This window comes from Ceratotherium simum, chromosome X (genome assembly GCF_057802395.1).
Source record: "Ceratotherium simum simum isolate JZ-2026a chromosome X, ASM5780239v1, whole genome shotgun sequence".
NCBI lineage: Eukaryota > Metazoa > Chordata > Mammalia > Perissodactyla > Rhinocerotidae > Ceratotherium > Ceratotherium simum.
The window spans coordinates 78,081,333-78,098,549 of NC_141940.1; the positions used below are offsets into that span (position 1 = coordinate 78,081,333).

At 38.1% G+C, this 17,217-nt stretch overlaps 1 protein-coding gene across 9 annotated transcripts in view; it reads right to left on the reverse strand.

The window, feature by feature from the left end:
• The window catches only part of HEPH (hephaestin), a 153,910-nt gene that overhangs the window by 15,593 nt on the left and 121,100 nt on the right, over positions 1-17,217 (reverse strand). For 6 of the 9 annotated variants that reach the window (XM_087427476.1, XM_087427471.1, XM_004439902.3 and 3 more), the window contains one exon: positions 213-319. The exons of the other annotated variants lie outside the window; for them this stretch is intronic. In XM_087427476.1, coding sequence (XP_087283602.1) covers positions 213-319 — 107 coding nt within the window. The remainder of the gene's footprint in view (positions 1-212; positions 320-17,217) is intronic. 9 annotated transcript variants of the gene reach the window in all.

The following is a 17,217-nucleotide window of genomic DNA, read 5'->3' on the forward strand; positions in this document are numbered from 1 at the left end:
AATCCTCAGGACAAGTATGTGATACTTACCTGTTCCCTTCATCCCTCCTCCTTTCTATTAAAATAAGCACAGCATTTGAGGAATTTCCCCCAAACCCTGGGCTCCAGTGTTTCAGGGCTGGGCTGCTTATTACACCTGTTTAACAGCTTCTTTTCGCCAGGCAGTCTGCCCACTTCTGAGACTCACCTCTAGGGAGCTAATATTGTCTTTACCTTGATGGGATCCACTGCAGAATAATAGATCCAGGAAACACAAGCAGAATCATTGGGCCCAGGGCCAGATCTTTCCGGGATATTCCATTGGTAAGTGACAACCTCACCTAAGAAGGGTAACAGAGATTTCCAGTTGGACCAGATCAGAAATTTTTCTCAACTCCCAGGTCTCCCCAAGAAGCTGTGGTGGGTGAGTCTCAGGATCTTTAAGACCTTTCTCCATAATTTCCATACCAGTCCCTGTTTTATTTTTGTGACTTTGTTCTTCACCCTCTTGGGACATCCTCAGCCTCTCTTCAGTTGTCCCTATTGTTAAAGGCCCAGATCCAATCCTCAGGTAAGGCAGCTCTGCTATTGTTTTCTCTGCTTATTATGTCCTCCCATCTTTGGCTCTGTTTTGGCCTCCTTTTCCTGCTGCTGCCTCCTATCTGCAGCTGTTTCAGCAAGGCTCCGTCTCCAGTCCTCTTCACTTTTTCCATACCCTCTCCATGGAAACTTTCAGCCACATTTCTGATGTCAATTATGATCTATTTATGGATGACTCTTAAATACCTAGCCTAACCTCCCACGTCATTAAGCTCCAATCTGAAATTTTCAATTATATACTGGGAATCTTTTCAAGATTGTCCTGACAGCACATCAAAAAATAAAATTATTATGAACTCACCTCTCTCCTTTGAAAAATGAACCCTGTTAATATGTGCTCCTTGTGTCTAGTAATAACATCAAAACTCTCCTACTTACCCAGAGTCAAAACGTTAGTCTTCTTTGTGTTCCCACCTTCATACACTCAACATCCTACCAAATGTCAAGTCCCATTGATTGTACATCTGCAATGTTTTATACTCATATTCTCCTCCTTCCAATTCTTAATACTCCTGCCCTAGTTTAGACCCTTATTTCCTCAAATGGACTATTACAAAACCTCCTAATATGTTTCTCTGCCTCCAAATCTTGCCCTCTCCAATCTCTCTTCTAACTGATGCCATATTAATTTTTATAACAGCTCTATTGAGATATAATTTTCATACCATACAATTCATCCATTTAAAGTGTACAATTCAATGGTTTTTAGTATATTCACAGAATTTTGTAACCATCACCACAATCAATCTTTGAAAAATCATTACCACCAAAAAATATCCATGCACTCCTTAGCCATCATTCCCTTTCTTATCCACCCACTCACTCAAGCCCTGAGCAACCACTAATCTACTTTATATTTATATAGATTTGCCAATTCTGAACATTTCATACAAATTTAATTATACAGGAGTGCCAGCAGCAAAATGACAGAATAGGGAGGTCCCAATGCTTGTTTCCCCCCACAATAACAACAAAAACAAGGAATATAAAACTATATACCCACAAAAATAGCTCGAGGGGGCTCCACAATACAATTACAAACATGTAGCAACCCACTGGAGCAAAAAAAATTAAAGATGACCATGTAAAAATGTGTAGGAAGTATCTTTCCTATCTCACCTCAGTCCAGCACAGCTAGGCAGCAAGAGGGAACCTACATGGAGGAAAAGAAAAGCAGGAGGTCCCCAGCAGCCCTCACCACCAGGCAGTCTTTCTTGACACTGACCCCAGCTGACTGAGCTGCCTGGAGTTCATGCTCCTCTGCCACCTCTACAAGAAGGAGCCTCCACCACTCTGCCCCAATGCAAGGAGAAGCTGTAGCTGCTCTCCCCCCACCAGAAGGAGCTGTCATCACCTCATCCCCCAAGAAGGAGCCTACACTGCCCTGCCCCACACAAGAAGGAGCTGCTTCCCTGCCCCCTACCCAAGGAGCCACTGCCAATCTGCTCCCTCTGCAAGGAGGTACAGGGCTTCTGCCTCCAGCTCCACAAGGAGCCACTGCTACTGTGTCCTCCTAGAGAAGGAGTTGCCACCACTACTCTCCCCTAAAAGGAGCCACTGACACTGCATCCTCCCAAGAAGGAGCTAATGTCATTCCTTGCCCCCCCTACCCAGAAAGAACTGCTGTCCTTTCACCCCCTTCTTCTGACAAGGAGCCATCAATTCTGCATTCCCCGGGAGAAGGAGCCACTGCTGCTCTGCCTTCCCTAAGAAGGAGTCACCACTCTTTCACACACCCTCAAGAAGGAGCTATTTCAACTCCCCACCTGAAGAGCCACTGACACTGTTCCCCTAGAAGGAGCTGACAACACCCCAATCCCCCAAGAAGGCGCCACTGTTGCCTCCTTCCCCCACAAGGAGCTGCCAACTCTGTGTCCCCCCCAGAGAAAGAGCCACTGCTGCACTGACCCTCACACACAAGCAGCTGCTGCCACTTAGTTTCCCAAAAGAAGCTGGCTCTGCTCAGGTTCCGCTACTCAGAAGGAGCCACTGCTGCTCCACTTCCATGAGAAGTAGCTGCCACTTGGCCTCCCTTCCCCAACAGGAGTTGTCCCTCCCCCAAGACATCAACACCACTGCAGCAGTGAGAGGGCCAACAGCACAGAATTTTGGACCCACAGCTGCTTATGTGCATCCCAGACACAGCAGCAAGAGCTGGAGTTGTATGTGTGTGCTGCTGTGTGTGCACCCACATGTTGAATATGGTACCAAGCGGGATGCCCTCAGCCATGACTGTCCCATGGGGAAAAAAGTGAACAAGAGGATCCGAGTAGCCATCACCTTCGAGGACTCCAATAGCCCTTGCCACCACTGTGGACACCTGCAGACTTGGTCACTGAGGACAACTGCAGTATTCACTGACATCAACCTTATGTGAGGGACCTGCATGGAGACTATACCACTGTGCCCTCCCCAGAGCCAAAGAGAATGCTGAACACCCACAGAGCCAAAGATACCATCCTCAGTCAGCTGGTACCTTTGCATTCAACTGTGGATGAAGGTATTTCCCCATAGAAGTCAGTCCATAAAGTCTGGAAGAGGTAACTGATCCTTCAAAAGTAGAGATATCAATGCAAGGCTATCATAAACATGAATAAACAAGGAAACATGACACTACCAAAATAACACAATAATTTTGCAGTAACCAACCTTAAATCAATGGAGATCTACAAATTGCCTGACAAATAATTCAAAATAATTGTTTTGAAGTTCAGTGAGCTACAAGGCAACACAGATAGATAACTCAGTTAAACCAGGAAAAGAATACATGAACAAAATGGGAAGTTCAACAAAGAGATAGAAGTAATAACAAAGAACCAAATAGAATTTCTGGAGCTCAAAAATATAATGAATGAAATGGAAAATGCAAGAGAGAGCTTCAAAAGCAGACTCAATCAAGCAGAAGAGATAATCTGTGAACTTAAAGACAATTCATTTTAAATTATCTAGTCAAGGAAAAAAAAGAAAAAAAGTGAAGAAAGGCTACGGGATTTTATGGGATACCATACAAACAAACAATATATGCATTATGGGAGTTATAGAAGGAAAAGAAAGAGAAAAGGGGGCAGAAAGCTTATTTAAAGAAATAATGGTTGAAAATTTCCAAAATCATTAAAATGAAACAGATATCCAGATTCATGAAGCTCAACACTTCCGAAACAAGATCATCCAAAAAAAAAAAAGACTACACCTAGACATATTATAACCAAATATGTCAAAAGTCAAGTACACAGAGAGAATTTGGAATGCAGCAAAAGAAAAGTGACTTGTCACATATAAGGGAACCCTCATAAAACCAACAGCAAATTTCTCAGCAGAAACCTTGCAGTCCGGGAGAGAGTAGGATGATATATTCAAAGTATTGAAAGAAAAAAAAAGTCAATCACGAATGCTATACCTGGCAAAATTATACTTTAAAAAAAAGGAGAGAGAAGGGTTCAAGATGGTAGTGTAGGAAGACCCTGAACTCACCTCCTTCTGTGGACACAACAAATTTAAACTACATATGGAATAATTTTTCTCTGAAAATGACCTGAGCACTGGATGAACAGCACCTCTATAATAAAAGATAAAAGGGATGCATCAAGATGGTTAAGAGAGGCAGACTCAGTCTCGCCTGGAACCCTACCCCCAGGCACAGTGTTTCACAATTTGGAAGGGATCCCAAAAATACGGAACTTTCCCTCAAGGCATGAAGGGACTATGTCCTATAACAGGTACCCCAACCCTTGGATCTGGGACCAGAAAGACAAGTCTCCAAGACATCTGCTTTTGAAAATCAACAAGGATTAAGTCCAAGGGAATCATAAAACTGTAGGGAAAAAGGAACTCACTCTTAAAGGGCTCATGATCCACTCACCCTGAGATCTCCTCACCCTGAGACCCAGCACAAAAGTAACAGTTTGAAAAGTGCCTAGACCATAAGTGAGGGAAAACCACTTACTAATCCTAAAGCAGCTGCCAGAGATGCAAAACCTGAAGTGACTTTCTCCAGGGATTCAAACACTGGTGGGCACCGTTTTTGATGCCTTCCCTCCAGCCTGATAGCACTAGTGAGTGTGCTCCATGACCCACCCACCCCACACAGCAGCCAAGAACCCACTCTTAAAAGGCTTGCATGCAGATCCACTTGCCCTAAGATCCAGCACAAAAACAACAGTTTGGAAAGTCTCTAAACCAGAAGTGAGGGATACTGACTTGCTAATCCTAAAGCAGCTTCCAGAGAGGCAGGAAACTGCAGTGACTTTCTCTGGGGACAGAAAAGCTGGTTGGTGACATTTTTGCAATCTCATGCTAACTTGCTGGTGACAGAACAAGCAGGCACCATTTTTGGTGCCCTCTCTCTAGCCTGATAGCACTGATGGGCATGCTCTGTGCCCACTCACCCCACTCAGCAGACACACTACAACAAGGATAGGTGAATGTACCATGCTCCACACTCTTCATTCAGCAACTGAGCCACAGCTAGGCATGTGAGTGCCCTAAGCCCTGCTCACTTCATGCAGCAGCTATACCACAACTGGGCTGGATGAGTGTACCACACCCTACTCTCCCCATGTAGCAGCTATGCCATGGCTAGGTGAAAGCCCTGAATCCTGCCCACCATGTAGAACAGCCACAACACAACTGGACCAGATGAGCTCTCTGAGCCCAGCCCAGCCCGAGTAGCAGCCATGCTACAACCTCACCAGGCAAGCATATCATGCCCCACCCTCCCTGTACAGTAGTCATGGCCCCTCTACAGCTAGCAGTGCATGCAATCCACATGTGGGATACCCCTTGAGTGCCAGACTCTGGCGGCCAGGGAAGATTGCACTTCTGGGCCCCATGGATCACCTCGTACACAAGACCACACCTTCAAGACTGGAAAAGCAGCTGTTTCACCTAATACATATAGACAAACACAAAGAGTCAGTCAAAATGAGGAGACAAAGGAATATGTTCCAAACCAAAGAACAAGACAAATCCCCAGAAAAAGACCTTAATGAAACAGAGATAAGGAACCTACCTGATAAAGAGTTCAAAGTCATGTTCATAAAGATGCTCACTGGTCTTGGGAGAAGAATGGATAAACAAGTGAGAACTTCAACAAAGAGATAAAATCTATAGTAAAGTACCAAACAGAGGTTATAACTGAACTGAAATTACACTAGAGGGATTCGACAGCAGAATGGATGATGTAAAAGCAAGAATCAGCAGGTTGGAAGACAAAGAAATGAAATCCATCCAGACAGAGCAGCAAAATGAAAAAATAATTTTAAAACATGAGAATACCTCAAGGGATCTCTGGGATACCATCAAGTGAAATAACATTGGCGTTATAGGGGTTCCATAAAGAGAAGACAGAGAAAAAGGGCCAGAAAAATTATTTGAAGAAATTATGGCAGAAAACTTCTCTAATCTGGGAAAAGAAACAGACATCCAGGTCCAGAAAGCCCAAAGAGTTTCAAATAAGATGGACCCAAAGAAAACAACACCAAGACAAATTATAATTAAAATGGTAACAGTTATAGATAAAGAGAGAATCTTAAGCAGCTAGAGAAAAACAATTTATCACATATAAAGGAAACCCAATAAGGCTATCAGCAGATTTTTCAGCAGAAACTTTTCAGGCCAGAAAGGAGTAGCATGATATATTCAAAGTGCTAAAAGAAAAATCTTACAGCCAAAAATACTCTATCTGGCAAGGTTGTCATTGAGAATTGAAGGAGAGATAAAGTGTTTCCCAGACACAAAAGCTAAAGGAATTCATCTCCACTAAACTGGTCTTACAAGAAATGTTAAAGGTACTTTAAAGGGAAAGGAAAAGGCCATAACTAGAAATAAAATATATGAAAGAAAAAAATCTCACTGGTAAAGGTAAATATATAGAAAAGGCAGTGCATCAATCACTTATAAAGTTAGTGTAAAGGTTAAAAAACAAAAGAAGTAAAATCAACTATAAATAGAATAATTACGGAAGAGATATACAAAATAAAAAGGTATAAAATATGATGCCAAAAACATAAAATGTGAGAGGGGGGAGAAACTATAGAGCTTTTAGAATGCGTTTAAATTTAAGTGATCATCAACATAAAATAGACTGCTAAATATACATATATATATATATACACATTGTTATATATGAATATCATAGTAACCACAAACCAAAAACATATTATAGATATGCACACAAAAAAGAGAAAGGAATCTAAACATAACACTTAGAACGTCATAAACCCTAAGAGAAGAAAGCAAGAGAAGAAGAAAGTAACAGAGAAGAACTACAAGAGCAAGGAGAAAACAATTAACAAAATGACAATAAGAACATATTGTTAATAATTACTTTAAATGTAAATGGAACAAAATTTTCCAATCAAAAGACAAAGAGTGAGAGTGATGTCAGTATCATGGCGGAGTGAGATTTCCTGTAAACTCTTCCCCTGATAAGCTACAACAAAAGGAACAGTCACAGACCAACAATGGACTCCTAGAGAGTGAAAAGGAAGATCGGAAAGATCAACACTGCAGCATATCTGAGAGTGGACCATGCTGGGTCCCCTGGAGGAAGTAGTGGGTGGTAAAGAGAACTGCTCTCCTTCCTCATCAGATCAGTGATCCCAGTCCTCAAGGGTCCCAAAGAGGGGGGAGGGGCAGCCCTCTACAGGGAAACTGTAGCTCTTTGAGCTCTCTCAGCAAGTAGGAAAATCCCACACAGTAGACTCAGAACTGCTACAGGGGTACCATCAACATCTGAGCAATCCAGGAGAGCAGATAGTGAGAGGTGAGTGAGAAGCCCCCCACACCAGGGACCCAGCAGCAAAAAGAGTGAGCCCCTCCCTCGCGGCATGCTGGACAGTGCAGCTCAGCCGACGAGACCACACCAAGCGACCACTGTTCACAGCGACTAGATGGGGCAGAGCACAGGGGGCTCAGCTTACACAGCCCTTAACCCCCACATGGTGGTGGCGGGTGGAAATTGCAGCCAGATATTTCCAGGATGAGGAAAAACAAAGCAAATATAGGAAACACAACGCAAAGGTACATGAAATCACCAGACCAGAAGGAAAATGACAAGCACCCAGAAACCAATCTTGAAGATACAGAAATCCATAACCTAAACGACAGAGATTTCAAAATAGCTATCATAAAAAAACTCAATGAAATATGAGATAACACAGACAAACAATTCAATGAGATTAGGAGTTTCTTCACAAAAGAGATTGAAATCATAGAGAAAAACCAATCAGTACTGATCTAGATAAAGAACACAATGGAGGAGATAAAGGAGAATCTGGAATCTTTCAAGAACAGAGCCGACAATAGGGATGAAAGAATTAGCATTATAGAGAATAGGAATACAGATATGCTCCAGAGGGAGGAGGAGAGAGAAGTAAGACTAAAAAGAAAAGAAGAAAGTCTCTGAGAAATATCTGACTCTATCAGGAAATGTAACATAAGAATTATACTTATTCCTGAGGCAGAAGAGAGGGAAAGAGGAACAGAGAGCTTATTCAAGGAAATAATAGCTGAGAACTTGCCAAATCTGGGGATGGAGTAGGAAATACCAGTAAGTGAAATCAATAGGTCACCTAAATATGTCAACAGGCAAAGGCTCACTCCACGATGTATAGTGGCAAGGCTGGTTAAAGTCAATGACAAAGAAACCATATTAAGGGCAGCTAGACAAAAACAAAAAATAATGTAGAAAGGAACTCCCATCAGCCTCTCAGTGGATTTCTCAACAGAAACTTTGCAGGCTAGGAGAGACCAGAATGATATATTCAAAATACTGAAAGAGAAAAAGTTTCAGCCAAGAATACTCCATCCAGCAAAAATATCCTTCAAATATGATGGAGAAATAATAGTAACTTTCTCAGATAAACAAAAGCTAAGGGAGTTCATGGCCATGAGACCCCCAATACAAGAAATACTCAAGAAGGCCCTCAGGCCTGAAAAAAAGAGGAGAAAGGGAGTATAAAGCTTGGAGCAAGGAGAAAAATAGGTAGACAAAATCAGAAAAGTAGTAGATCTTTAGCGGAATAGGTTAGCAACCACTTAAATACCAAAATCAAAGATCAAAGGAAAGAATTCAACAAAAACAAATATAAGCTCATCACTGTAAACACACACCCACAACACAAGAAAGAATAATTTGTAACAAGAATGACTTAGAAAGGGAAGATGAAAGAGATTGAATTGACTTAGTATAAGGAAATTAGAGGCCATCAGATAATGGAGTATCTCATACACAAGATTTTTTATACAAACCACAAGGTAACCACTAAACAAATAATCAAAGCAAAATCACATAAGCTAAACAAGGAGAAAACTAGAAGAGTCAAAAGACACACTGAATTGGCAGTCCAAAACAAATGGGACAAGAAACAAAGGAATTGCAAAAGAACCAGAAAATAAGCGACAAAATAGCAACACTAAGCCCTCATATATCAATAATGACCCTAAATATAAATGGCTTGAACTCTCCAATCATAAGATACGGAGTGGCAGGATGGATTAAAAAGCAAGAACCAACAATATGCTACCTCCAAGAAACACATCTCAGTTCTAAAGACAAGCACAGGCTCAGAGTGAAAGGATGGAAGACAATACTCCAAGCTAATGGCAAAGAAAAAGAAAGCAGGTGTTGCCATACTCATAGCAGACAAAGTAGACTTCAAGATAAAACAGATGAAGAGAATCAAAAAAGGGAAATATATAATGATAAAAGGGACACTCCACCAAGAAGACATATCACTTATAAATATTTATGCACCCGACATAGGACCACCAAGGTACATAAAGCAACTATTAACAAACCTAAAAGGAGACATTAACAACAACACAATAATAGTAGAGGACATTAATACCCCACTTACATCAACGGATAGATCATCCAGACAAAAAGACACTAAAGAAACAGCGGACATCAACGAAAAACTGGAAGAGATGGACATAGTAGACATATACAGAGCACTCCATCCAAAAACAGCTGACTAGACATTATTCCCAAGCACGCATGGAACATTCTCTAGGATGGACCATATGTTGGGAAGCAAAGCAAGCCTCAATAAATGTAAAAAGACTGAAATCATAACTAGCATCTTTTCAGACCATAATGCTATGAAACTGGAAATCGACCACAAAAAATAAAAAACTGGGAAAGTGACAAAAATGTGGAAATTAAACAACATGCTACTGAACAACCAATGGATCATTGGTGAAATCAAAGGAGAAATCAAAAACTATCTGGAAACAAACGAAAATGAAAATATGCCATAGACAATCATATGGGATGCAGCAAAAGTGGTTCTGAGAGGGAAACTCATAGCGATACAAGCTCACCTTAACAACCAAGAAAAAGCACAAATGAGCAACCTTAAATTACAGCTAATAGAACTAGAAAAGAAAGAACAAAGAGAGCCCAAAGTCAGCAGATGGAGAGAAATAATAAAAATCAGAGCAGAAATAAATGAAATTGAGACCAAAAAAACAGTAGAAAGTATTCATGAAATAAAGAGTTAGTTCTTTGAGAAGATAAACAAAATTGAGAAAACCTTAGCCAGACTTACTAAGAAAAAAATAGAAAAGGCTCAAGTAAATAAAATTAGAAATGAAAGAGGAGAAATTACAACGTATACCACGGAAATACAAAGCTTTAGAAGAGAATACTATGAGAAATTATATGCCAACAAATTGGACAAACTAGAAGAAATGGAGAAATTCTTAGACTCATACAACCTCCCAAAACTGCACCAAGAAGAAATAGAGAACCTGAATAGACCAATAACAAGTAAAGAGATTAAAACAGTAAACAAAAACCTCCCAAAAAATAAAAGTCCAGGACCAGATGGCTTCTTGGGTGAATTTTGCAAAACATTAAAAGAAGATATAATACTCATCCTTCTCAAACTATTCCAAAAAAAAGAGGAAGATGGAACACTTCCTAACTCATTCTATGAGGCCAAAATCACCCTGATACCAAAGCCAGACAAAGACAACACAAAGAAGGAAAATTACAGGCCAATATCACTGATGAACTTGGATGCAAAAATCCTCAACAAAATTTTGGCAAACCGAATACAGCAATACATTAAAAAGATCATACACCGTGATCACGAGGTATTTATATCAGGGATGCAGGAATGGTTCAACATCTGTAAATCAATCAACATGATACCCCACATCAACAAAACAAAGAATAAAAACCACATCATCATCACAATAGATGCAGAGAGGGCATTTGACAAGATACAACAATTATGATAAAAACTCTCAACAAAATGGGTATAGAAATAAAGTACCTCAACATAATAAAAGCTATTTATGTAAAACCCCAGCCAACATCAGACTCAAACGGGAAAGACTGAAAGCCATTCCTCTGAGAACAGGAATGAGGGAGGGTTGCGCACTCTCACCACTCGTATTCAACATAGCACTGGAGGTTTTGGCCAGAGCAATTAGGCAAGAAAAAGGAATAAATGGAATGCAAATAGGCAACAAAGAATTGAAACTCTCACTATTTGCAGATGACATGATTTTATATCTAGAAAACCCTCAAGAATCCGTTGGAAAATTTTTAGAAATAATCAACAACTAGAGCAAAGTCACAGGGTAAAAAATCAATCTACCAAAAATCGGATGCATTTCTGTATGCTAATAACAAACTAACAGAAAGAGAGTCAAAAAGATAATACCATTTACTATTGCATCAAAAAGAATAAAATATCTAGGAATAAATATTACCAAGGAGGTGAAAGACCTATATAATGAAAACTACAAGATATTATTGAAAGAAATTGATGATGACATAAAGCAATGGAAAGACATCCCATGCACATGGTTTGGAAGAATAAACATAGTTACAATGTATATATTACTTAAAGCAATCTACAGAGTCAATGCTATCCCAATCAGAATCCCAATGATATTCTTCACAGAAATAGAAAAATGAATCCTAAAATTCATATGGCGTAAAAAAAAGACCCCGAATAGCTAAAGCAATCCTCAGAAAAAAGAACAAAGCTGGAGGCATCACCATCTCTGACTTCAAATCATACTACAAAGCAATATTATTCAAAACAGCATGGTACTGGTACAAAAACAGACACATAGTTCAATGGAACAGAATTCAAAGCCAAGAAATAAAACCACACATGTACAGACAGCTAATTTTCAACAAAGGAGCTAAGAACATACAATGGAGAAAGGAAAGTCTCTTCAATAAATTGTGTTGGGAAAACTGGACAGCCACATGCAAAAGAATCAAAGTGAACCATGTGCTATTGTCATTCACAAAAATTAACTGAAAATGGATCAAAGACCTGAAAGTGAGACCTGAAACCATAAAACTCATAGAAGAAAATATAGACAACACAATATTTGACATTGGTCATAAAGGAATCTTTTCGGATGATATGCCTACCCAGACTAGGGAAACTAAACAAAAAATAAGCAAATGGGACTTTATTAGATCAATAAAAAGAAGCTCTTTATCAAAGAGCTTCTACAAGACAAATGAATCCAGAATAAAGATGAACAGACAAACCACTAGCTGGGAGAAAATATTTGCAAAACATATATCTGACAATGTGTTCATCTCCATAATATATAAAGAACTCACACAACTGAACAACAAAACAACAAACAACCTGATCAAAAAATTGGCAGAGGAAATGAACAGACACTTCTCCAAAGAAGATATACAGATATCCAACAGGCACTTGACAAGATGTTCAACATGACTAATCATCAGGGAAATGCAAATCAAAACAACACAAAGATATCACGTCATGCCCATTAAAATGGCTATAATCACCAAGCCAAAAAACAACAAATGGTGGAGAGGATGTGGAGAAACAGGAACCCACATACACAGCTTGTGGGAAATGTGAACTGGTGCAGCCTCTATGGAAAGTGGTATAGAGATTCCTCAAAGAATTAAAAATAGAAATACCCTATGATCCAGCTATCCCACTACTGGGAATCTATCCAACGAACATGAAATCAACAATCTAAAGAGGATTATGTACCCCTATGTTCATTGCATCATTATTCACTATACCCAAGAAGTGGAAGCAACCTAAGTGTCCCTTGACTGATGATTGGATGAAGAAGATGTGGTATATATATATACAATGGACTACTACTCACCCATAAAAAAAGACAAAATTGTCCCATTTGCAACAACATGGATGCATCTGGAGGGTATTATGTTAAGTGAAATAAGCCAGAAAGAGAAAGGCAAACACTGTATGATCTCACTTATATATAGAATATAAACCAACACATGGACAGAGAAAACTGTATTGTGGTTACCAAGGCCAATGGGTCTAGTGGGTTGGCACAAGGGGTGAAGGGAGACATATATATGGTGATGGACAAACAAAAATATACAACCAAAAATTTCACAATGTTATAAACTATTAAAACATCAAGAAAAAAAGGAAAAAAAGGACAAAGGGTGGCTAAATGGATGAAAAAAAAGACCCATGTATATGCTGCCTACAAGAGTTCCAATTCAGATCTAAAGACACACACAGACTGAAAGTGAAAGAATGGAAAAAGCTATTCCATGAAAATGCAAATGAAAAGAAAGGTGGAGTAGCAATACTTATATCAGACAAAATAGACTTTAAATCCAAGACGATAATAAAGACAAAGAAAGATATTACACAATGATCAAGGGATCAATTAAAAAATAAGATATAACATTTGAATATTTATGTACTCAACATAGGGGCACCTAAACATATAAAGCAAATATTAACAGGTATACAGAGAAAAATTGACAGCAGTACAATCATAGTGGGAACAGTAGTAGTCCACTTGCACCAATGGATAGATCATTCAGACAGAAAATCAATATGGAAACATTGGCTTGAAACAACACATGAGACCAAGTGGACTTAATAGATATATACAGAACATTCCATTAAAAAAAACAGCAGAATACATATTATTTTCAAGTGCACGTGGAAAATTCTCCAGGATCGATCACATTAGGCCACAAAACAAGCATGGATAAATTTGAGATGATTAAAATCATATCAAGCTTCCTTTCTGATCACAACAGTACAAAACTAGAAATCGATTGCAGGAAGAAAACTAGAAAAAAAAACACAAACAAGAGGAAACTAGGGCCGGCCCCGTGGCTTAGCAGTTAAGTGCGTGCGCTCCGCTGCTGGCGGCCCGGGTTCGGATCCCAGGCGTGCACCAACGCACCGCTTCTCCGGCCATGCTGAGGCTGCGTCCCACATACAGCAACTAGAAGGATGTGCAACTATGACATACAACTATCTACTGGGGCTTTGGGGGAAAAATAAATAAATAAAATTATAAAAAAAAAAAAAGAGGAAACTAAATAACATGCTATTAAACAACCAAAGGGTCAATGAAGAAATAAGAGGAAACCAAAAAATACATTGAAACCACTAAAAATGGAAACATAACCTTCCAAAATCTATGGAATGTGGCAAACGCAGTCTTAAGAGGGAAATTCATAGTGATGCAAGCCTATTCCAAGAAACAAGAAAAATCTCAAATAAACAATCTCATTTTACACCTAAAGGAACTACAAAAAGAAAAAAAATGGAGCCCAAAGTTATCAGAAAGAAGGAAATGATAAAGATCAGAGAGGAAATAAATGAAACAGAGACTAACAAAACAAAAGAAAAGATCAATAAAACTAAGAGCTGATTCTTTAAAAAGATAAACAAAATTAATAAACCTTTAGCCAGAGTCATCAAGAAAAAAAAGAGAGAGGACTCAAATATATAAAATCAGAAATGAAAGAGGATAAGTTACAACTGATACCACAGAAACACAAGGGATCATAAGAAACTACTATGAACAATTATATGCCAACAAATTGGACAACATAGAAGAAATGGATAAATTCCTAGAAATATATAATCTTCCCAAACTAAATCATGAAGAAATAGAAAATCTGAATAGACCAATTACTAGCAATGAAATTTAAACATTAATCAAAAAACTCACAATAAACAGAAGTCCAGTACCAGAATTCACATTTGAATTCTACCAAATGCTTAAAGAACAGCTAGTACCTATCCTTCTTAAATTATCCATAAAAATTAAAGAGGAAGGAATGCTTCCAAACTCATTTTATGAGGGAAGCATTACCTTGATACCAAAACCAGACAAAGACACTACAAAAAAAGAAAATTATACGTGAATATCTCTGATGAACATAGATGCAAAAATCATCAACAAAATATTTGCAAACTGAATTCAACAATACATTAAAAGGATCATACACCATAATCAAGTGGGATTTATACCAGGGATGCAAGGATGGTTCAACATCTGCAATCAATCAACATGATACACCACATTAACAAAACAAAGGAAAAAAACATATGATTATCTCAATTGATGCATAAAAAGCATTTGACAAAATTCAACATCCATTTATAACAAAAGCTCTCAACAAAGTGGGTATGGAGGGAAAGTAGCTCAACATACTGAAGGCCATATATGACCCCACAGCTAACATCACACTCAATGGTGTAAAACTGAAAGCTTTTCCTCTAAGATTAAGAACAGGACAATGAAGCCTACTCTTGCCATTTTTTTTTCAATGTACTATTGGAAGTCTTCACCATAGCTATTAGTCAAGAAAAATAAATAAAATGCCTCCAAATTGGAAAAGAAGAAGTAAAACTGTCATTATTTACAGAAGACATGATTCTCTATATAGAAAACCCTAAAGATTCCACCAAAAAACTACTAGAACTAATAAATGAATTCCATAAAGTTGCAGGATACAAAATTAATATACAGAAATCTGTTGCATTTATATATAATTATAATAAACTATCAGAAAGAGAAATTAAGAAACCCATTTACAATATCATAAAAAAGAATAAAATACTTATGAATAAAATACTTATGAATAAATTTAACCAAGGGGATGAAAGACCTGTACTCTGAAAACTGTAAGACATTGATGAAAGAAATTGAAGATGACACAAATAAATGGAAAGATACCATGCTTATGGATGGAAGAATTTATATTGTTAAAATTTCCATACTACCGACAGCAATCTACAGATTCAACATAATCTCTATCAAAATGCTAATGGCATTTTTCATATAACTGGAACAAATCACCCTAAAATTTGTATGGAACCACAAAAGACCCCATATAACCAAAGCAATCTTAAGATAGAAGAACAAAGCTGGGGGTGTGACAATTCCTGATTTCAAACTATTCTACAAAACTATAGTAATCATAGGTATATGGTACTGGCACAAAAACAGACACATAGGTCAATGGAACAGAATATAGAGCCCAGAAATAAACCCATGAGTATATGGTCAATTAATCTACAACAAAAGAAGCAAGAATACACAATAAGGAAATGACAGTCTCTTCAATAAATGGTGTGTGAAAAAACTGAACAGCTACATGAAAAAGAATGAAAGTGGACCACTTTCTTACAACATATACAAAAATAAACTCAAAATGAATTAAAGACTTAAATATAAGACCTGAAACCCTAAAACTTATAGAAGAAAACATAGGCAGTAAGCTCTTTGACGTCAATCTTAGCAATATCTTTTTAGATTTATCTCCTCAGACAAGGGCATCAAAAGCAAAAATAAACAAATGGGACTACATCAAACTTAAAAGCTTTTGCACAGCAAAAGAAACCATCAACCAAATGATAAGGCAACCTACTGAATGGAAGAAGATATTTGCAAATGATATATCTGATGAGGAGTTGATATTCAAAATATAAAAAGAACTCATACAACTCAATATCAAAGAAACACAATCCAATTAAAAAATGGGTCCAGAACCTGAATAGACATTTTTACAAAGAAGACATATATATGGCCAACAGGCACATAAAAAGATGCTCAAAATCACTAATCATCAGGGAAATGCAAAACAAAACCACAATGAGATATCACCTCAAAACTGTCAGAATGACTATTACCAAAAGGCAACAAATAAAGGTTGGTGAGGTTGTGGAGAAAAGGGAACACTCGTGCACTGTTGGTGAGAATGTAAATTGGTGCAGCCACTATGGAAAACAGTATGAAGCTTTCTCCAAAATTTAAAAATAGAACTACCATATGATCCAGCAATTACACTTGTGGGTATTTATACAAAGAAAACAAAAACACTAATTTGAAAATATATATGCACCCTTATGTTCATTGCAGCATTATTTACAATAGCCAAGATATGGAAGTAACCTAAGCATCCATCAATAAATTGAATGGATAAAGAAGGTGTGGTATATATAGATGATGAAATATTATACAGTCATAAAAAGGAGTGAAATCTTGCCATTTGCAACAACACAGATGGACCTAGAGGGTATTATGCTATGTGAAGTAAGTCAGACAGAGAAAGGCAAATACTGTATGATTTCACTTATATGTGGAATATAAAAAACAAAACAAATTAACAAAACAAAATAGAAACAAACTCATAGATACAAAGAACAAACTGGTGGTGGCCAAAGGGGAGTGGTGTGGGGGGATGAGAAAAATAGAAGAAGAGGATTAAGAGGTACAAAATTCCAGTTACAAAATAAATAAGTCATGAGGATGTAATGTACAGCATAGGAAATATACTCAATAATATTGTAATAACTTTGTATGGTGACAGACGGTTACTAGA